This window comes from Trachurus japonicus, chromosome 7 (genome assembly GCF_045865225.1).
Source record: "Trachurus japonicus isolate A0001 chromosome 7, Traja_1.0".
In the NCBI taxonomy this organism is placed as follows: domain Eukaryota; kingdom Metazoa; phylum Chordata; class Actinopteri; order Carangiformes; family Carangidae; genus Trachurus; species Trachurus japonicus.
The window spans coordinates 13,431,920-13,456,059 of record NC_140913.1 but is presented as its reverse complement, the minus strand read 5'-3'; the positions used below and the strand labels follow the sequence as shown (position 1 = coordinate 13,456,059).

Here is a 24,140-nt window from a genome sequence, read left to right as displayed (position 1 = left end):
GCTGCAAGATGAACATGCAAGTCAATTATTCATAATCCCTCAAATTAGCATTTTTTTTCGAGCCTTGTGTTGAAAAAGCCTCACTGCAGCTAATATTTTTTGTTTTAGAGATTGTGCATTCACAGAGCATCTGTCAGGAGGCCTTCCAGCATTTTTTATTGTTATTATTATTCACACCCAACAACCATTTGGATTTATTTATTTATTCACTTTTCAAGTGACCATTTGAAGCTAGAAGAGACACACACACACACACACAGGTAGTGGAGGAAGCCATTTAATGGTGAGGAAACAGGCAGAACTGGCAGAAGGAGATAAGACACTCCTAAACAAAAAAAAATGAATTAGAAAAAAAATGGGTGGAGGACCAAAGGAGAAAAAGGCAGAGAGAGGGAAGAGGGGGGGGGTGGGTGGCGATGACTGGGGACGAGGGTGTGTGATATCAGCCATGCAGAATAGTAGAACACCTCATCTTGTTATCCTCTTGTCTGGGCGGCGCTTTTCTCTTGGAGATAACAGGCGGTTCAGTCTGGACAGTGGCTTCCAGTTAGTTCAGCTAACTATGCTTATTTGTGTATTCAAGATGTGAGCTGGGGAAGGTGGGGAGGTGAGGGGGGTGTCAGTACTGCAGATGGATCAAGCAGGATGATGGTCATCGTGTCCCGTGTTGAGCTGAGTTATAGTCCATGTAGCAGGATGATGTGTGGATCACTGAGTGTGTGAGTCTCCAACAGGCCACACAGTCCCTTCGCCTTCATACAACACGTCTCTGTATTTGCACTTGAAGATGTGAAGTCCTGTTAACACTTTTTAAACTCGTAACTACTTCCAATTAACTACCATATTTCCATAATCACCTATTGTAACACTTCATGTCACGTCTGAAGTTTTCCCTGCAGCAGCAGACTGAATGATTCAGCTGCACCAGTCTGCAGCGCTGAGGTGGCACAGCTCCAGCTGTTTCTTATATACAATGCACAGGCCTGTTGCCTCCTCCCGCTCACATGGTGTAAGCCACCCAGTAGATCACGTTCACCACGGCAAAGGTGAGAGGGAACATGGCCCGGGCGTAGATGTCGATGGTGTCGGCGTCGATGGGTTTGCAGACGCACTTAGAGCAGCACTTCTTCTCCTCCTCGCTCTCCTCCGGCTGCTTGGACCTTCTCCGCCTCGGCTCGGCCTCCTCGGTGCCACCCTCCCCGGGGATTTCGGTGCTGGAGCGCTGGGACCGACCGTGGCGGCTGGAGATCATGACACCCTGGTTCATGCCCGTGACGGACAGGGAGAACAGAACCATGGCCTGTTTGCCGTTCTTTACAATTGACTGAAGAGAAACAGAGAGACGCAGTTTTCAGAATCCAGGAAAATTATCAAATACTCCTCACTGTTAAATGACCACGAGATCATTTTTCCTGCGTGCCAAACCTGCTGCATGTTTTACAATGTGAATAATACAGTACATCTACTGTTTGTTTTTTTCCAAACACCGATTTTCCTTAAAGAGTCTCTCGCTTTGAACCACAGAGTTTCATGGTATTTTATTTGTCAAAACATTTGGCATTTTAGATATTTATATAGCTTCCATATGTAAAACCCAGGAGCCTGTTGATCATCAAAGTAGATCTGGTTTATTGTGGTTTGGGATGCTGCAGTAGTGAAAAGCAGCGTGGCCTTCTGAGTAATCAGGTCTTAGATATACTTTCTTCTAAACCCTGAAAGCCGTCCTGTTGTTTTAGACTGTCATTAACAGTAACTAGTGGGTAGTGCAAAATTTCTTCCATTTTATTTCTTCACTCTCTGGTCTGTTGTTCATGTAAAACCTGTTGCTGGAAATCTCAAGCTCAAACCTGAGCTTTGAAAACTACATATGAAGGACAATCCCCTTAAACACTGTGATCTGGAGAAACTCATTCACACATTCATGTTCAGGGCTGTCACCTCCTCTCTGATTTATCACTGTCCGGCTCTGACTGCCTTAGAAGTAAACTCTCAGTAAAATGTCTCTCAATCTCTCTCCATGAGCTTTGGGCGCAGAAAGCTGTGCCCTGAGGAGCTCCTATCTCTTGTATTGAAGAGGAGGAGCATCTGCACATGTACAATTTTAGACTACGTACTGTAGAACATGTTTAATCTACATTGTTATTGCAAGTGATACATTTAACTCACTTTTATCTCACTCAAAAAAACGTGTCAAAGTACATTTATTTTATTTTTGTAAATCTTATTCAAGGTACTGGGGAGTGGCTGGCCGGCCACTGGTCAGGACCCCGAGGTACACTGTAGAACTGTTAACCTGATCGTAGCCTTAGATCAGAACTCAGCCCTCAGGTCACGGTCATTCTGGTCGGTTCACAGTCGAGGTTTGACTGTGGAGCGACTTGCCTGAAGAGACGAGGCGGAATCCGTGACTGAGTTATCTTCATTTACATTAAACTACATCATTTAAAGGTTCTTGAAGTCATTAATGTGGACATCATCAAATTTCAAATCACACCACAATCATATTCAGCTTCACTTTGTCCTCATATTTCTTGTGTTATTTGTTTGGTTAATATTTACTCAAATCAAATTAATTGAAAAATGAAACATAATGAAGGCAGGTCTTATTCTGGAGGTCTGTCTCAGGAAGATGGACGTCGGCAGCACAGGAAACAGACAGCATGATGAAAATCACTGCTGGAACTCCCCGTAGAGTAGACTCCTGTTTTCCCATTATGTTCTATACAGATTCATTGTCTTGTTGAAGGTCAGCTGAATGGAGGCTTGTCAAAGGCCCAGCCAGCTCTACGTTTGAGAGACACGCTCATTACTCACAACAACCCCCCTGCCTCCACCCACTGCCGCCAGGTGCTGTTGTCTGCTGATGGGAGAGCATGATGGGAATGATTGCCTCACCTCAGAGCTGAGCTTGTTGGCCTTCACCTTGGCCTTCTCTTTGAGCCGGTAGTCAGCGTTGTAGTGAGCGAAGGCGTACTCGATGAGCGCCGCAAACACAAAGACATAGCAGATCCAGAAGTAGACGTCCAACGCCTTGATGGCCGACGCTCTGGGCAGCGAGGAGCGGGCGCTCACCATCAGCGTGGTCATGGTGAGAACAGTTGTGATGCCTGCAGGAAGAACAATGTCAGTCTCATGCGCACCGCCAGCAGCTACAAGCGCTCATTAACCCAGTGACAAAACCTGGAGCAGAGCTGTTCTACTGTGTTGACAGGGGCCACATTTACCGACAGCTAAGGTAATCAATGAATCAATGAATATGAAAAGATTAATTAAATACATTTTTATTACTTAACTTTTGGAAGTTTTCTGAAAATCAAAAACCCTGCATTATGTTTGTTGGGATTACTTCCAGATAACATTCAAATGTCAAAACACCAAAAACTCTGGTGTCGTTTAGCTATGACAACAGGGTGCAGGGTAACATTACGCCACTGGAAATCTCCCACTCAGTCCACTTTTAAAGCAGAAGTAAGTGATATATTTGTGTTAATATAAGTCTTAAATAGTTATATCTTCCGACAGCATCACTTACATAGAGTGTTTGGTCTGAAACACGGGTCTGTCAGTCCCTCTGCTCTGCTCTGAGCCGAAGAGAAAACTTTTATCGTATCCTACAGTTTTTATCCAATGAGGAGAGAGAACGGCATGCAGGGCTGTGTGTGCAGCCAAGGAACGCCGTGAATGTGGCGACGTAGGGACGAGGACTGTTATGGTGCGTTCAAGGAAACTCGTATTTTTCCGACCGTGAAGTGGTACCAGTTCGATCTGGTACGAGTTCACCGGTCGGAAGTTACGAGTGGCCGTTATAGTGACTTTCACCGGTAAAACAGGTCGGAAAAACACGAGTGGGTTGCCTGAAACGCTACAAAGTCGTAAGTTGTGACTTGAAGCTGTAATTTACGATTTCAAAAGCCTGCCTGGAACGCAGCATTAGCGAAAATGACCGGACCACTTACTTCTGCTTTAAGGAGTGGATACGGGTTTTAAGCTCAATGGCCAGCTACGAGCGGGTCACCTATAGAGTGGCTGGGAGGGAGGAAAGACCTATTTAATGAGGTGTGGGGCCCTTTCCTAGCTCAATTGCTGGATATGTAAGGATGTCACCATCTATCTATATTTTATTAGATGCAGGTACAGGATTGGTATAGTATGTAGACTTCCTAGGGTGTTTTGTTTTGTTTTGTGGATCTATGTTTTGTGTTGTAGGTCTGGCTTGCTTTGTACATTGTTGCTGGACTGCATTTATTTTTTGTTCTTTTTGTTGCTGTTTGTAAGGGGGGAAAAAGGCTGGGCAGATACTGATAAATGCACACAAGATGTTTCTCCTATCCATGTAACTGCAACAAGGTAAACGTATTTATTTGTATTTGTCTGACATAAACATCAATTAAAAAAAATAATTAAAGTAAATTTTCTGAAAATCTGACACCCTGTTCAGACCTGATATCAACATCTCCCCACTGATGTCCTCTGAAGGAAGGACTGCCCACTCCTCTATCATCCACTGCCACTGGTTCATTGTGAACTGAACCCCCCACCCCCGCCCCATCTGCTGATTGGCTAAAAAACAATACACATACCTGTCTATTTGTGTAAGAAGTAGGAAATGAGACAATTAATGGAGACGTATTCTAAATCAGGTGTGAACCGATACTCAAAGCTGATCACTGTGATTGATCAGTGAAGATGCAGGTTAATAAGAGGTGGCCTGAGAGAGACTTCATCAACCTGATACCAACCTAATGATACACGAGCGGGGACTGCTGATTGGCTGATCCAGAAGGACACCCAGGACATTGCCACCAGTAATATGGACGGCATGTATGACTGGATGATGTAGACACCTCGGTTACGTCTTAGCTCGAAGCGAAGACTGAGTCTCGGGAATCGTCCCGCTGGGAGGAAGAAAACAGACGCCGTGTTTAATCGCTTCACTGACGAAGCTTATTATCCATCAGGAAAATGTCACAGAGAATAATGTGTGTTTTCTCGCTTTTGCCCCCTAGTGGCAAAACATCAAGATATAAGCAGCTCTTATCATCTGCTGCACCCCCTGCCTGGCTACTGTACATCCACTCCCGCATCAAATATAAACACAGAAGTGCCTGAAGTTAGAAAACAAAACAAAACTTGTGCTTCAGAAAGAATCTGCAGAGGTTTCCAACACAGGAGGCGAGCCAAGTCCAAAAACTCTAAATAGTACACGATGCATAAAACATTACGAGAATGTGCCAAGGATTTTAACAGTGAAAAAAAAAAGTGTTGGACCTGGAGAAAAACAGGAAAACAAGAAGAACGCTCACCTGATTTGAAGTTCATCATCTCTGTCACGAATCGATAGTCTGTGATGGTGAACTGGGAGAGTTCCAGTTTGTCCAGGCCGTGGATGTGTCTCTGACTCTCTGACCAGTGATACACGATGTCCTCCGAGGAGTAACCATCTGCAATGAAATGCCCGTTAGCGTTAGTTGAAAACATTTCAGCAGTATATCAAGAAAGCACAAAAGCTTTACTGCTGAAGGACGTGTGGAGGAAACGAGGGTAAACCTTCAACTTACAGCTCTCCAGGTCCAGCATGCACTCCTGCTCATCCATGGGATACTTAGTCAAGTCCATGTCACACGCCACCGTCGAAGTGATGCTAGGAACAACAAAAAAAGAAAAATCCAGTTCATATTCATAGTTAAATCCACTCAGATCTGGTATCACCCCACTGGTATAAACCCCACTGAAATCATGTGTTATTTGTTGAAAGAGCTATGTTTTTGTTTTGTTTTGTCTTGTTTTTTTAATCAAACTATCAGATAAAATATTGTTTTAAATATATGTCCTTGTACTAGGTATATTGTATGGTAAAAACAGAACATACAACAATATGAGGTTATGAATCATATTATTCATCTATTGTCTCATTTCGTTAACAAATAATTACAAACAATTAAATTATGGAGGTGATATCTGGTGTTGAGCGGCACGGTGTTACAGTTGTCAGCCCTGGTGAACACACAGCAAGAAGGTTCAAGGTTCAATCCCCAGGTCTGGGGCCTGTGCCTGTGTAGTTTCACTGGCTTCTTCCCACAGTCCAGAGAGTCAAGTAGCTACAGGTCAGGTTGACTGGAGACTCTAAATTGTGTGAGTGTGTGAGGTTGTTAGTCTCTTGCCCCACCCTCATCCTGTACGTGGTACAGCTGTGTAGGCTGTAAGTTGTTCAAGTTGCTGTTTGTTTGTTGCTGTCTCTGTATCTGGATGTGGTTTTCTTTCTTGTCAGGAGAAGCTGGTGGCAGGCTACTTGTCACAACAGTTTCAGCCAAGACCAGGGATGATGTGTTTTTGTAGGCTAACCCAGACGTTAGCATGGTCCTTCTTCCTTTCCCTCCCCATCCCTCCGTCCTCCTCTCAAACCCACCTGGTTGATAAAGACCTTTACATACTCCCTGTCAAGAGCCTTGAGATAATGCATAGCAGGATTGGGCACAATACAAATGAAACTGAATTGAGTTACAGTAGGCCACACACAGACCAGTGTGTCAGGAAGGCCACAAAACTGAGGGGGGCGGCTGGAGACCAAACAGACTCTTTTTTTTCTTTCTCTCAATCGTCTGTCCTTTCCTCTCCCTTTCTCTCTCATTCTTTCTTTAGTTAACTTAATACTGACTACTGTTTTCTCTCCTCATCTCACCCCAAAATATTTAATGCGAGAAATCAATCACACACATGCACACTATTCGTACACAAGAGAAAAATCTAAGCCCAACATTGTTTTTTTGCTTTGTTGTGGGGTTTTTTTTTGTCTGTTTGTTTATTCTGTATTTGTTGGTGTTCATTGATCGCCTACTGTATGTTGCATATGCATCCCTGTATTATTTGGTTAGTGTAAATGTCCTCACCCTGTATTGCACTATACACCTATATACCAAAAAAAAAAAAACACTGGGACAAAACACTATCCCATCCCTCCCAGTACCTCTTTGCACTCTTGCCAGGACTGACTGTGCAGCAGCTTTTACCCACGAACCACCAGAACAGTGAGCTCTAGCTCCAAGTTCACCTGTTTGCATTAGCACTTTTTTATATCTTATCTTAAGCAGCAGCTCCTATAAAACAGCTCTTTGTGTTTTGAAAGACTTTATATCACACAGATATCGAGTCCTGTGGATATGCGTTTTAAATGTTTTTAAATGTGACCCAGTGCAGCCTGATCTGTGGAGCACAGTATTTCTCCTCTATTTTCAGCTGGACCATACATTATGATAGTGACCAATGAATCTGAGTCTGATTGTGGTTTTAGATCTTTTCACTTTCAGCTTCAGCACAAGCACATCAGACCATATCGCTCCCATAGACGAAGCGGTTTACTCTCAGATTACTGTATTTGATGGATTTGAAGAGACTTTGACACATAAAGACAACAAACAAGAGACCAGCTGTGCTCTCACTTGTCTGAGGTTGTTGCATTTAGAATATAGAAGAAAAGGGTGAAGATAGCAGCACCCAGATATATGTATAGGTCTATTCTGCAGAGGTTTGGAGTCAGACCAATGGAGACCAGGGTGTGTGCTCGTACCGGCTGCTGTACAAGATGACTCCGTTGGGCTGCAGGCGGATCAGCTTGTTCTCCACGGTCACGTCGTGGAACCAGGCAGATTTGGCGTTGACGATGAACGTGTCGGGAAGCCACAGCTTGTCCACGAAGCGACTGTCCAAGCCCAGAGTCTTGTTGGTGTGGTTGTAGGACAGGCGGTCGTCGTGCCAGCTCTGCCGCAGGAACACGGTCATGGTGTATTCCTGCCAGAAACAAAACACACACACACACACACACACACACATATACATAAAGGCTGAGTCATGGGAACTGGAAAGTAGACTTTATCTCAAGAAAACTTTTATTTTTTTCTCAATCCAAACAATTCCAAACTGAGCTTTAAGTGTCTAGACACAACTTCAGCCTTTGGAGAATGGATATGTGTCTTGTGTCGTGGCTGACAAAAAACTCTTTGCCACACAGGAAGTGTGAGAATCGGTGTTTTCAGAGTTTTACCCGTAAAGAATGAGGTTATCTTGGTCTCTGTTGTGCAGATTTTACATGTTTTTAAGTGAGTGCAAAACTAAATCGTTTTAGTTATTGTGATTCAGTGGAAATTAAATATGCTTTATTGCAGTTAAGAAAGTCAATAGTAGTAATGAGATTACATTAATAATAATGAAGATAAGATAATGAAATTACATTAATGTACATGTGCAAGTATAAAACAGATTATATGTGTGATGAACATAATCCAAAGTATTTTATTCAAAAAGAAATTAGAAATAATTAACTAGATGAAATTGATATATGTCAAAGTGCTGAATAATAGGGAGACATTATTAATTTGAATAAGAGTGGAAACAACAACAATTACTAATTTGGTAGAAAGAAACAGTGTAGTAAAAAATAAAATGAAAGAAGCTGGCAGATAATTTGGTGGAAATCTGGAAAAATATGTTTTTTTATACTGAGGAAAAAGGCTGATTCTGACACCTGTATGAAACCTTTATTTGTGGATCATCCCTGATTTACAGCTTTACAGAAGTCACTACACTTTAATTCTGACGATAAATCAAGAGAAGTGATGAATTGATTTGTTTGGGGTAAAATCAGAGGCACAAACAGAATAGGCACCGTCCCACCAGCTTCGGTTCTCACCGCACAAAAATCCATGAAAGTATCAAATTATCTAACAACTGAGCTGACGTGTCACACATGTTCACACTGAGCACTTTCAAACCCTCAAGTGGGATAAATCAGGATTATGCAAATAGCAAATCTTTGATCTTTGCTGCAGCACAGAAGAGTTTAGGGAGAAAAGAGACATAGAGACACAGACAGACAGACAGAGAGAGAGAGTGAGAACTTTACCATGTTGGCCTCAGAGATGTGGTCGATGCTGGCCACCTCAATAGCCATGGCCACGTTCACTGGAGGACCTGCAGGTGGAGAAGTCAGAAAAGAAGGCACACCTGCCGCCGCCGCCCCCCCAACCAACCGCCGCCACACACACACACACACACACACACATACACCTCCCTGCTCACTTCATCCATCAGTCCCTCCCATCCTCCCTCCATCATCCATCTGTTTCCCTCCCACGTCTCCAGCGCTCCTACAGCGCACAGAGATTAAGCATTATCCAGTTTAACCATGCTAAGTGGCACATCACACTGTGGGCATTCATAAACAGCACTGGGCTTTCATGGACTCGCACAGGGTGAGCTTCTGCCTGCCTGCACGCACGCACACACACACACACACTTGCACATAAACGCACATATTGTAGCGTTTCCACTTAGTAGTTTGCCATGTGATTAGCATGAAGTGTTCCTCTGTGATTGGACGCTCGAGGGCACAAAGTCTCTGATGCAGAACAGAAAGGCTATTTATACTGAACATTAAGGAATCATATATCACCATTCCCCACCAGTCAACGCCATCCCATAATCGTCTCTGCTAAGTGATATTCAACTGACCGTGCAGTGCCTGTGTACTGTTGAGGTGATTTACAGTGGCAGATTTGCCGTACACTAAAATACACAACGTCCTCCAGTGACGCTGCACACATTAATAACATATTTGTTTTACATGCTCTGCTTGCAAACTTGACTAGCCTATTTATAAAAATGGAAACGTTTGCACTGCACAGTCTTCACCATCAGTCTGCTGCTTTGTTTTGTTTATGTAAATTCATTTTGCTTCATAAAACTTTAATGCGACATACATTACACAAATAAAGCCAGATTCACAAATGTGTCGTGTGACCTGCAAATGCAGAAACGATGCATTTGCAAACAGCATCCGCATCATGTATTGCACTCACACCAGCGCTCATTTATATACACGCTCTGGCCAAAACAGCGGGAGAAGCAGGAGGCCATGTTGCAAGTGCTTTGTCAAGTTGTACTAGTTGGTTGAGCTCTCTGGGCCACCATAGGTGTATCATTAAAAAAAATCGACTCATTCCCACCGTTTTTTGTTGTTGCTGTTCTTTTGTCTGTTTATTGTTTCTTTTTCTTTTCTTTTCTTTTTCAGATTAGTTTTTTCAAGACATTTTACTTTTTATCTACTGAGGTGAAACACACTTGTAAAAAAAATAAAATAAAAACACGTCTGCCAATTTATGAATGTAGATGGCTGTAGTAATAATATTAACAATAATAATAATTTAGCATATATAAATAGTGATAAGTAAAAAATAAAGTAAGGTCTTGACCTCACCCTGTAAAGTGCTTTCAGATAATGTTTACATGTGTAAACATGTTTAAAAAATGTTTTCCAAAATACAGTGGGATTCACATATCAAAATATCTATATTATACATGCATTTCTAGATTTTTGAGTCTCCAAATGAATGTTTTGGAAGAAAAGGTTCAATAAATTTCCTATCTGAGAGATCATATTTTTTGTATAACGGATTGATGATTACGTTTTTTTCAGCTCCAATGTGAAATCCATTGATTGTTTACGTAATGACATCTGTGAGTGCAAAGTCATATCTGTGAATGTTATTTCATATACAAAACACATTTATGAATCTGTTTATTAATTTTGTGTAATGTAATTTTTTTATTTGACGTTTAATGACACAAATATAAAGCTATGAGATGTGAGTTGAATGAAGGGAATTACCCCAAATAACACACATGATTCCCCAATGGTCATAACAGCCCCTTCCTTCTGTTCAGAGTCACATTATAATGTTACATCAATAGGAATGCAGTGACCACATGATGCTGCATTATGATGATCAGCTTAAGCAGTGTGTGTGTGTGTGTGTGTGTGTGTGTGTGTGTGTGTGTGTGTATGATGATAGCAGCGCTCCTGTTCCACATTTTCACCTCTGCTCAGCTGAGTTAAGCTGTGAGATTGAGAAATCTATCGCTGTGGTCATTGGATGTTTCACATCTTGCAGCCATTCTTAGCAAAGTCTCCAGAGCAGTGCGCATTGTTTGCACCGCCCGTCGTCTCCCTCTCGTCCTTGAAGGCAGCATCCCCTATCAACAAAGCCTCTCCTCACCTACGTTTTCATTTTTGTGTCCTTAACGAACATACAGTAAGATTCCCCTCAACCGTCAGAGCAGCTTTACATGATGTAAACACAGGTTTACACTAAAGAACAGAAATAAAGACTCATCTTGGGATAATGGAGCTGTAGGATGAGATATGAACATCCACGTTGCTGTGTGTGCCTTGGCTCAGTGTTATGCTAAGGATGGCTGTAAATGTGAGGGGGTGAAATGCAACCCAACGCCACGAGCAGGTAGATCTCATACTCACCTCCTATCCCAGGGCGAAAATTTCTGGCATAGCCCTTCATTAAATCATCCAGATTAGGTAACCAGGATATTTCAATGTCTGTACCTACATAGTCCCCAATGTCACTCAGCATGGCCCTAAAGGAGACAGACAGCAAAGAAGCAGCCTTCAGCGAGCGTCCAGCCACAGCATGAGTCCACAGGAAAACCTGGCAGAGTCTCAGATACAGTCAGGAACATACTGTACAAACATGATAAAACATCTTTAAATACAACACAGTATTAGCTGTAAATAAAACATGTTAACTGATTAAGAAAACATCCTAAAAACAAACAGACCTTACCAACAGACAGCTATCTTCTTTAATGACAACAATAACAATGGTTTACAAAATTATAATGAATTAATCTTAATGAGTGTATCAGTGTATTTATATTCATATTTACATACCTGAAAATCTGTAAAAATAAAAATTTAATTAAAAACCAGGAGAAACTACAGTTCCAGTTACAAAAAAAAAACAATCTTATCTAACTGTGTTTACGAATCCAAGTCAAATGTGTTTTAAATCTGCATCTTTAAATCATCTTCCTTTCAAATTTGATCTTATTTTTTTTATCTATGTTTCCTTGAGTCCAAGCTGATTGGTTAAACCGTGCTCTGGGCTGATTTGCCTTGTTTTGAAATGACTGACTTTCGATGGCACGATGGTACAATAGTTTGTAGCTACCACAGCAAGAAGGTTCAAGTAAGTTCAATACAGGTCAAAGACTGATGTTGCCATGGTGATAATACACAGTTTTTTGTTTTTATCCTTTAATGGATAGGAGAGTTCAGAGAGAGACAGGAAATGGGAGGCAGAGAGGGGGGGAATGACACGGGATTCGAACCGGGGCCGCCTGCAGTGAGGACTATAGCCTCAACACATGGGGCGGGTGCTCTACCAACTGAGCTAAACACCGCCCCGAAAATACATAGTTAAAGTTATTGTGATGTATTGGTTAGTAGTACTGTCACTGGTTCATTTCCTGGGCCTGAGAACCAGGATGAACACCAACCTCACCCTCCATTCAACCCTGCACAGATAAGCTCTGTAGCCAGTGGGTGGATGGAAAACCTCCCTGTGAGTGCCTGTGATCTGTGATAATCATGCTGATGATAATGTGTTATCAGTAGCATGATTAGCAGCTCATTGTGCAACACCTGTCATTCATTAGGTTTTTGCATGAGAAAGATGCTCAGACAGCAGCTGAGTCCCACCATAGTCTGTATTAACCTGTAATGAAGTCTCACTGGTTGAAGGCTGTCAGACGTATAATTTCTCTCCACGGCAGCTTCAGTTCACAGAGCTGAGCCTGAACGTCACGCTGTGAGTCCTCCAGCCTCAAACGCTTCTCCTCTGAATTAAAATAGATTCTCATTAGACAATAAAGCTGTCTCTAATAACTTTTATCCTGATTGAGTTCCCTCACTGCTGTCTGTAGTTTGGGAGGTGACACCTCGATTAAAACAGACCTTATGCATTTTTCATTCTGCTCGGCTCTGAGGAGGTGAATAACAGTGAAATTGAAACTTTTCTCTGCCATAAAGGGACCCCCCGCCCCACCTCTCCCCGAGACCCCCCCACCAGCCTCCCCTGGAGCCCTGAGGACCCGCTGTAGGGCCAAGAGCCCACACTGAGAGCCACAGCCTGGGTGGAGGATTTAAGAAGAGCAGAGCAGCTCAGAATCCACCAGGTGGCAGCTTTGTCTTCCTGTAAACACTCAGCATGCAGCGTGAGTGAACACATGCGCACACACACACACACACACAGTCACACAGCACAGCGTGAAGCTCTGAATGTCAACACAGTGTGTCCCTTCAATAACACACTGTCATTCAACACGTACGACTCATTTCAGATGTAACACACCCCAGTGTTCACAGACCTGACTGACGTGCAGCAGATGAACTGAATAAAAACTGAGGGTTTCGGTGACATTCAAAGTCACAAAGTGCTGGAGGAGGTGTTGCCAGGGAAACAGGCCACATGGGGGGGGGGGGTGGAGCGGCTGATCGAAGGTTTTATTATTGACCAACTATGAAAAGCTCTTTCAGTGACCTTTGAAATCAGAATGACATTTGAGGAAAGTCGACCTCCTAGAAAGCAAAGTAGTACCCCCAGCTCTGTGGAACAACACGCTGCTCACACACACACACACACACACACACACACACACACACACACTTTGCCATGTCATTAAACATTTCCTGAGTGGATCCATTTCATAGTGGATGTATTTTTAGTCCAACAATCACTGTCACGTCTGAGAATAAATGGGAGCTCTGAGTGAATTCATTAATCACCATGTGACTCCTGGATTTTTTTCTCTAATTGGCACTTTCTAAAATTGGAAATAAAGAGCTTTTCCCTCCAGAAATTAACACACCAAGGTCGGACAGGCCGGGATCACACAGAGAGACAGTGTGTGGAAGTGTCTGCAAGGGACAAAAACTTCAGACCTCACTGTGTCCTGTCTATAGAGTTCAGATGAATGTTTTTACCACTTATCTTTACTGATTTTGAAAACTGTATATATACTCGTATTGATTTTGATTGAACATTTGATTTCCTCTCTACATGTGTTGCTCATGTTCACCTCTCTGTATTTCCTCAGCCGTCTGCAGAGGACAAACAGCTGTGTGTTTGTTTCCTTCTATATCATTTTCATTACTCGTCTCTCCTGAGGCCTCTTGAATCTCACATCCTTCTGTTTCTGAGTGAACGTTGGACAGATGGAGGGATAAGAAAGAGGAGGACAAACAAAAGAATTCAAGCCTTCATGTCCTTTTGTGATCATATCAAGTGCAGCACACACTAACAAGTCTGATTAGCTTCATAGGCTGACGCTGCTCATCACCTGAACATCCAAAGCATAGATCAAACTAAAAACTTAAATGTTTGTGTGTGTGAGTGTGTGTGTGTAATGTGAAAATTATCTTTGGATGTGTCCCTACACATTCATCTCCTCCCCACTGCCCCAACATCCATAGAAAAACAAAAGATACTGCAGTAGGACAGGAAGAATTCATTGTTTATAAGAAAAAAATGTGCTTTAAAAAGGTGCTACCTATGTGCTGCCAAATGTTTTTTGTTTTTTTTACAGTCTTGATAGCAATTAAAATAAATACAAACAATGCTAGGGAATTTCACTTTACATCAGTTATCATTCCTCTGCACAATTCATTTCTTTAATAAGATATTTTAAATTTTCTTACACATTTATCTCCTTCTCATTGTGCACATTCACAGAAAAACAGAGGATACGGCAGCAGGCCAGGAGGGAATGATAAATTGTAACAAAGAAACAGGAGAAAATTTCATTTTCAAATGTGAATTTGTGGCTCCTGCAGTATGGGTTTTTGCTGTAGTCTTTATGTAAATTGAAATACATAGGGGAAAAAATGGTAATTTGACTTTACATCAAGCTGAATGGTGACTACCTATGCTGAGTCTGTCAGAATGAAAAGCAGAACATGTCAAAAACAACAACAGCATGCTTCTATACAATGTATTACTTTTGTTGAAATATCAAGTGTCCTATAAAAAAAAGTCATGTTTACATTCACTATAGCTTCATCTCTTAGCATGTGGCTGCTACCAGCTGTCAGTCAGCGTTAGACCAGCACGAGTCACCCACATCCATCATCAATGCCATCCTTTCCTGGCATTATTCTTTTATCTGTCATGTTCCACCTGCAGTCACTGCTTGTTTTTTTATATCTTCATATTTTGTTTATCTTCCTAATATACTGCACCAAACACCAAAACAAATTCCTTGTATGTGAAAATCTACTTTGCTATTAACAAACAAATTGTTTTATTGTGGAGAAAATAACTGAAGTTACAAAAGTTAATTTTTCACATTAAATTTTCAGTTGCTGGAGATAGTATATGTAGTGTTATAGGAGAGTGTACACAGTATTCACCCGTACAGATCCTGCACTAAAACACTCACCTTTTCTCTTTAATCACCTCATGAACCTATAAGGTTAATTCTAATTTGGGGTAAATTGCATGTGGATTCATACTCATGGAACAAGTTTGTTTCTACTGATGAGCCAGTCGGCTGAGTTAACATAAGCTTGGCATCTTATTGTATATCCTGTATGAATAGTGTTTATATGTTTTTATGTACATTCAAATCTCTCTTGAAAATGACCATGGAAGTCTGAGCCCTGACCCTCTGTGTCTCTGTTTCTCGGTGGATGCACAATACAGAGCTGAAGTAGGTTTCTCCTGTTCAGGTCACTGAGAGTCTGTGCTGTGGTCATTTAAAATCCTAAAGAAACAGCTTCTCCCAATTTAAATATGTCTTGATCAACGAGAAACACTACACATCCCTACAGGACCCAAACCAACACACGAGACATGTCCTCACAGTATTGTGATCGTATGGACTGCAGAACACTCAAAAGATATTTTCACGGGGCAGTGTTTAGCTCAGTTGGTAGAGCACCCGCCCCATGTGTTGAGGCTAGTCCTCACTGCAGGCAGCCCCGGTTCAAATCCCGCACCGAGTGGCCCTATCCTGTCCCCCCTGCCTCTGCCTCCCATTTCCTGTCTCTCTCTCAACTCTCCTGTCCATTAAAGACAAAAAAGCCCCAAAAAATATACTAAAAAAAAAGAAGAGATATTTTCACACACCGAAAATTTACAATTAACAGCTAATAACAAATTATTTTATCTCTTTCAGTATCACAAAACATGAAAGCTCCTGTTTATGTATTAATCTATTTCAGAACTCCACTCTGAGAGAATAATTATTGTTTCCCCAAATGAACTTTTAATCGTTTAATATCATCTTTCTTTCTTTTTTCTAATCACACTAACTTGGATTTTGAAGTGATCTATAAAAACAGTATTATCATTAGTAGAATAAGTATGAGTAGTATTAATAAAACTATAATAAAAATAATTATCATCTGATTTAATTAAAAGAATAATGGTAATATCAGTAGGATGTGATACTAAGAATCAATGGACTGTAGATGATTTTAGGGAAACAGTAGAAAACTGCAGTCAGGGTTGTAGCCCGTTTCGATATCATAAACACTCATCATCCTGATTTGGCTCAGTTACCAGACATCCTACGCTGGTTCTTTATTTCTTACCTCCAACTATAAAATGTTTTTATAATTTGGATTTCAATTGTAAGGTCTGACAACTATATTTGCCGATTTGTCTCAATGCATCAAAATGAAATCAAATGAATCAATTCTCTCAATTGTGGTAGGGAAATACAAATTTATTTATGTATTAAATGGGCTAAGATTTGCCATATATTTATCCGTAAATAATCACTACCTTCAATCACTGTACTCCGTTTCCAGTTCCCCCCCCTAAAGACTTGACCGCAGTGGCTACATGCTTGCCTACAACCGAGAAACAGTAAAGAGTAACAACAATAATATAAAAGACTGCAGTTCTTTTATTTGTCATACGTAATTGTACATATTCATAATAAAAGCTTTGATTTTGTGACTGCACCATATTGTTTTAAGATTTATGATCTTAAACTGTAGATATGATGGATTAGATATTGTTATAGACAATTTATCCTATTGTATATGGAAAATACCAATTGATCGAAATTATAAAATAAAAGGTTGTCAGAACTGGAACATTTGTGAACATATTTTACAGATAAATGAAAGTCATTTGAATACAATGTTTCTCTTCACCGTTTCACGTGTGGTGCATCACCTTGAATTGAGTGGGAGGCTTTTAGTGGAAGCACAGAAGTGTCCCTGCAGAGCCAGCTCCTGCAGCCGGTGGAACACGATCAAATCACTGTGTTATTGGGGAAATGTGCTCTCTGGACTGTGGGGGGGATTTATCCGCTGACTCAGCCTCTCATGCGGATTAGTCAGGACGACTGTGTCACCTGAGTGCAGGTGTAAGGACGAGTGTGACAGACCATGGAAGGATGGTGAAATTAAATGCTGCGGCATCACGTCCTCTGACATGTCTCTCATGTGTCCAAAAACAAAACGTCTCTCTGCTGGAGACACGACCCTGAATCACTCTTTCCACATAAGATAAACAGCTGTCCTTCACAGGACCGGTCACTATATATAATCAAACTGTCATCACTAAACAACTGCAGCTGTCATGTAAAGTCAGATTAACCCGCTAAAACCAGAAATGAGCCATGGGAGGAATGTGTTGATCTGCCCACTCCTCCTTCTCTCGCTGTGCATATGTACATTTGTATTTCAGTCGTTTTTTCGTTTTTATTGAGTTTTTTTTTCATTATTATATTTTTGCAGAGAAACCCAGCAACAGCACTCTTGTCATGGTAACTAGCTGACACCACTTCTGTGTGAAACCGTGTCCCTGTGCGTAATTATTCACAAACATATTCATCATCCATTAGATAACAACTAACGATGCGGCACGTTCTTCTTTCCTGACTTTCGAGGCACTGCCGTCTTCGCTTATACTGTCATAAACTCAACTATCTTCTCTCCACTTCCTGTCAGCTGGTGGTGACCGCATTGACCTGGTCAAACCCTGAGAGGATCCAACAGTTTGTAGGGAAATGATGCATCTACACATCATGGGAGTCTGTTCTTCCTCACTGTTGTGATCTGCTGCACAAGCCTATTAGCAGCCTCACACCTGAATAAACTGTGGCTATATTAAGACCACAGACTCAACACTTTCTGCAGCTGCTTCACAATGAAAGCATGCCACACACACACACACACACACACAAACACCTATCTATCTATCTACACCTTTGGTAGCCGGGAAAAGCTAGTTAAATATCAGCAGTGAACAAGGTCAATAGATGTTAAAGGCATAGTTGTAATTAGGTACGATACTGTAATACCACATTTATGCAAATTTTTCCAAACACCACATTCCTTTGCTTTTTCTTTTTTTTTAATGCACAACTAACACACGGTCTGTTATACTGACCTTTGAGCTAAACATAACCCAAGCATATTTTATACCAATTGCAGTGAGGCCCTTGAGGGTCTCTGGGCAATGTTTGTAATTGTTTTTGGTTTGTGTGTAATAAAAACTTACATTTGCATTAACCACTATGTCCATCAGTTAACAATTGAGAAGTATCCCATTAAGGTCCATTTAGAAATAAAATGAAATCTAAAAACGAGTGATTATTTTGCAATTAATTGTAATATCTGTCCTTTACTAAAAGTGGTTTGTTTTCAGTGGTGGCGAGTGTCGTGGTGGTGAGCATCGGCCATTGTTGTGTTTACAAGACAAGCTCTCTACGCAGCTCAGGGCAGATTGGAGGCTACAGTTATTATCCATCAGCACTACTGCGCCTTTGTTTGTTAAAATGCATCTTTCCTTTGTTTTCACGACACTAGTCTGAATTTTCCAACCCTGAAAACTGAGACGCTGCTGATCCTGTTTTATTTTGAAAACTCCAAGTTGTGTCATAGTCTGGATCGTGAAACTAAGACCCTTGTAAACTATGACATCGACACCCATGGCCTCTCCTCATTGCATTTCATCAGTCTCGACTACCAGTGCTGACGCTACAACTGTCTTTGTGGTCCCTTTTTGTATTTTGTGCGACTAATCAACTGCAGGGTAAACAAACTGCTTCTTGTTTACAATATGTGTGTGACTGTTCACGTATACAGTCTACACATTTTCAAGTGTGTCACAAGTGTGTTATTCTCATAGACAGGAATTACTGTAACATTGGTGTTTGTTTCCACCTCTTGAATCAGATGTTGTTGATTAAAGAATAAAGTTTGATTTTGAGATGTTGAATCCACAACATTTCTTCAGGACTGGTGGGTAAACAGCTCCTAATGCTAACATTATACGTAATAGCAAAACTTAATTGCTTTACAGCAGTAAATAGTGCATTTGCTGGGAACTACATTCAAGCGTGGATTAATATTTGGTGCATTTCTGAGTATCTCATAGGCCTACACAACTACACCTCCAACCTGAACAACCCTCTTGTCCAGTTGTCATGTTTACAACACGTAACGTCCGAAGGGGGGCGTTCAAAAAGCTGCAGTTCCAGTCCGGCCTCTGGGGGCTGGTTCCGGAAGTGAGCAACTCTCCATTGACCGCCATGTTAAAATAGCCGACTTTACAGCTAAAAAAAACATATTTACAGCCTGGTGCCTTTTATTTTTTTGGTTTCTACCGATAGTTTCCACCTCCATGAACACTGTGTGGGGGGATTTTTTTGTACCACAACCGTTTTAGTGTTGTTTAGGCTTCGTAAATGGGGGGGTGGTTACGTTGAGTGACAGGTTCGCAGACAGTTACCGGCCTTAATTGGTTGCTTCGAGTTCAGCGGGCGGGTTCTTGGCCGGCAAACCGCCACGTCACCACACTTTCTCATTTGCTCCTGTCATAATGACTATGAACACTAGGTGTCATCTAGCAACAAAATGGGTCATAGCAACCTGCTGCAAAGACAAGCTTTGGGAAAGCCCCGACTATAATAAACACACTGACCACATCGAGAAAAAGATACCTATACCTTCATCACCATACCATTGTTACTGTATAGGCTAATAGCAGTCATGTCAATTGGACACTGCTCCTCCATGTCACATTCATCCATCCACAACAACCTCCTCCTGACCTCCTGATGTAGATGTTTTCTGTTTATGAAGCTACGTCACTTTGCTCCTTTTTCATATGACCACTAGGTGTCACCTAGCAACAAAACATTACAATAGACTATATCAACCTGCTGCACAGTATCTACAGCATCTGGACTGTGTACCTATATTGAAATTACTTCTGGACTCTAGATAACAATCTTATTGCTTATTGTTTTATGGTGTAAAACAACCAATGAGATTCTTTGCCTTGTGAAGGATCTATAACCCATGTGTTGCCATGTTCTATCTGCACTCATGACTGTGTTCGGGTGCTGCTGCTGTCCGGTGCTACTGTACTCTTATAGCCCTGTGCTTTCTGTTGTCTCTGTCTCTGTTGCAGTATATTACACTGTCAGTTAGGTGCAGGCCAGGTAGAAGAGAAGTGAAGTGAAGGGTAAGTGACACAGCTGGCAAGAAAAGCTGTGAAATTCACACCACACCAAAGGTGGTGATGCAGAGCCAAAGCTAAGCAACTTTTTAAAGTAAATGGATAAATGAGGAGCTAAAAAGAGAACCAGTGTAATTCTGTTCTGAGAGGAGGGAAGAGGGAACTTTGAACCACCAAAGGCAAAACAGCACTGTATGAGTGTGTATGTATGTGTGTGTGTATGGCGGTCAATACATCTCAAAATTTGTGCGCCAGTATCAACTGAACGTGTCACAGGCCTGTGTAGCAAAGCAGCGCCTGGCGTGTCATGTAGTTTCCCCATTTACTTATAATGGTCCCCCGTTCACGCGCACATTCGCGTGATGACTGCTGCACACCGGTAATCACACGACGCGGAGTGACGTATTATTTATGCGGGGTTTTTTTGCGAACACACGCAGAAATTTGAACACGCTCACATGCACTTGAAAATGACATGCGCAAACTACGTCACGTGTAACAAGGAGTTGCGTAGCCTACTTTACTTGCACGTCACTTTTTGACAAATGTTGTTAAACACAGGCACAAAGTTAGTGGTCCGGATTTTAATCCCTGTATCATTCGTTCTCTCTATTTTCAATTGGCAATCAAAAATCAAAAAATGTAAAATTGACGGATTATTTTGTTTTATGTTTTTTAATCTAACATGATATCTCAAATAAAAACGAAAAAAAAAATCTATTTTAGGCTCTGATCAAAAATACGAAGTGGAAAAACGGGCCACAGGATTGAATTTGATTTGGATATTTAATTGGTCAGGTTTACGTGACCCGGAAGTTTGCCCCCCCGGGTTACTGTTATGTTTGTTAAGCTTTTACTCCCAGCCTCCTGGCATAAGAAATATGGAGTTTTCAGCAATACTGGCATCGGTTTCAAAGGAAATATCAGCACATTTTTGGATAAACTACATGAGGTGTTCATGTACGCGGACTTGCTGCATATTTTGATATCGATGGAACCCCATAGTGTGTGTGTGTGTGTGTGTGTGTGTGTGTGTTATGAGATAGAGAAAGAAAGAGCTGACACATAATGAGGTGCAAAAAAAAGCCTACACTCTGCATTGTACTCGGAACAAAATAATAATAACAGCAGTGACTGGAGGCAGGAAAATCCAATTACAATAGCTATTACTCCCTCTGCTGGTGAACAGCCAAGAGGGACAAAAGGAGAGATTTGCCCAAATTTCACTCAGAGATTTAACCGCTTCACCCCTTTGCTCTTTTTGTCAGTGGAGGCGTATGGGCTTTGGGAAAATTGGAGCTCAGTATAGTTGATGCTGGTTATCCGAGGCTTGCGAAAGCTTACGGAGAAAATCACAAGGGCATTTGGACTGCTTGCAGATGAATACACTACTGAAAACATAAAGTTTTAGGGGCTCTGAATGGTTTGGATGACCCTGGTTGACAAAAGCATCCACTATTTTCTGTGTAATTAGGTCATGGGTTAGGTATCAATGCAAAATGACCTTAAAGGCCCTGAATTTGGGGGCTGTCTTCAGTCAAAGGGATCAGTGTTCTAACTATCTGATCATCTTACACTCACCTCACTTTAGGTCCTTAGCTGATTCAGTTTTAAAGACTAATTTTAGCAGAACATGCAGTGAGCAGGAGGCGTTGTAATCCTTGTTCAGTCACATGTCTGTGATGGAAGCTGCTCATCTGACTACAGCAGCAGCAGCAGAACCGGCCCCAAACTCTCCAGTAAACAGGGCCCCCTCTACTTCTTCGTCTTCCTCTCCTCATCTACCACCTGATATCTGACCCCCTCCCCTCACTATCCAACAGGCCTGAAGGTGGGTGACATTATCTGGCAAACGCACCCACTCTCCTCATCTCCTCCTCAGGGATCTCCACATAAAAAAAAAATGTAAAAAAAAAAAAAAAAAACAATCACTTGGTTCTATGCATATGCATTATGCAAATAGTGTCATCCGGTCCATGTGCCTGGGGGGAGGTGGGGTGGAGGTGTGGGCATAGCAGAGCAGAGAGTGGGCTTCAGGTTGTGCGCATGGAGCAGTGTTTTTACAGAAACAAATAAGATAAATTGACGTAAATTCAATTCACTCAATTTAGGCGCCATGCTTATTAATACAGCAGATAAAACTGCAGGCTATTCAACGACATTGATATTTAAAAAGATATGATTTAAGGTGATGTGAGAGGTCTGGGTACTACAACGCTTCCCTCATGATGTAACCATGATTCCCACTGGTTCTTTCGCCATCATCACTGATCACTTTAAGTTAATGCAACATCCAACTTTTCACTCCCCCCTCAACATATGAGTCCTGGTACCTACATGTAGACACCTGCAAGAAGTAAAAATAAAAGAAAGGCAAGGCTGGTCTTACCAGGTGAAAATGTCCCCTCCGACAAAGAGCAGGGCAAGACTCGACAGCAGGAAAGTTGGGACCTCCATTCCACTCGCTTTATGATGAACAGCAGTTTTATACAGGAAAAAAAATAGAAAAATAATAATGATAATAAAAAAGTTTCCCCGTTTTTCAAAATCGACGACAGAAACCACGGAGTTTTATTTTAGTGCGCTCATCATCTCGTGATCCGGCGCCGAGAAGAAGAAAGTACAGAGAAGCGCTGAGAGTGCTGAAGACGCTGACGAGGATGATGGTGATGAGGAGGATGATGATAGTGATGGTGATGATGGTGATGGTGATGATGATGACCCCATGATCAGCTGCTCCCCAGTTCCTCCGCGTCCAGGAGGAGCGCACCAGAGGAGAGCGCACCTCTGAGGGGGAAAGGAGGGGGGTACAAAAAAAACTCCTGGTCCGACCGCTACACCGATCCACCGCCGCTTCAGCTGCAGCCGCCGGTCCCCCAGCAACAGAGGAGAGAGAGAGAGAGAGAGAGAGAGAGAGAGAGAGAGAGTTACTAATCTGTCGATCCCTCTGTTGCTCGGCCTCTAAACGTCAGATTCAATCTGGACACGGAAGGCGGGGGAGGGGGAGGTGGGGAGGGTGTGTATGGAGGGGGGGGGGGGGGGGGGGGGGGGGGGCGTCACGAACACATAAGACTTCATCATATTATGCAATGTTTGAGACATCTGAATAATCTCCATTAGATTAATTAGCGCCTCGGATAAAGTGTGTGTTTCTCTGTGGTGGAAAACACTCACAGCCACACTGGGGCCAGAGGGGCCCAAAGTGGGTTTGGATAGCCTACCAGAAGTCCTTGAGTTGAGCCAAGCTAAGGGAACCTCCCCATTAATGAAGAGCGGAGGTAAAACTAAGACAACTTGTGGCTCTTTTAGGGACTGCAGCCATGGTTTTGTTGGGTCAGGTTCTCCAATGGTTCTCAACTCATAATTGGGCTGTTGAATTAAAGCTATAAAAGACTGGTAATTTGAGACTTATGTTTGTCCTGTTATTGTTAAAATTAAGTTAAAAGTGTTATTCATTGATTTAAAAAACATATGAGGTCCAACCAAGAAATATCAATTTCCCATAGCCTACATACAAAAAACCAACAAACAAAAAAAAACACAGAATAAAATGCCAATGTGGGGCTTACAGACATGATCTAATATGCACATACGGTAATTCTTAAAAATCAAATCTTAAAATAGTGAGTTTATAACATTAATTCATTTCTGGAGAAACAATACCATTTAAGCCTAAATATGTGTATTTATTCAATTTCATCTGATTTTGTTTGTTTGAATGTGGAATAATATTTGCAGCCTCTTTTTAATCAAACTCTGAATAATGATAAATAAAGACTTTGTAGCCTCTCATGTTATTTTTCTGACAGC

The 24,140-nt window shown here is 41.8% G+C and overlaps 1 protein-coding gene across 1 annotated transcript; it reads right to left on the bottom strand.

The window, feature by feature from the left end:
• Positions 1 to 261: 261 nt before the first annotated feature.
• Positions 262 to 23,300, bottom strand: gabrd (gamma-aminobutyric acid type A receptor subunit delta). Its single transcript, XM_085781353.1, has 9 exons — positions 22,720 to 23,300; positions 11,309 to 11,424; positions 8,897 to 8,964; positions 7,565 to 7,785; positions 5,559 to 5,641; positions 5,304 to 5,441; positions 4,740 to 4,895; positions 2,896 to 3,107; positions 262 to 1,324 (listed from the first exon to the last, which is right to left on the bottom strand). The coding sequence occupies exons 1-9, from the start codon at positions 22,785 to 22,787 to the stop codon at positions 1,001 to 1,003; spliced, it is 1,386 nt and encodes a 461-aa protein (XP_085637479.1). The 5' UTR covers positions 22,788 to 23,300; the 3' UTR covers positions 262 to 1,000.
• Positions 23,301 to 24,140: the final 840 nt, after the last annotated feature.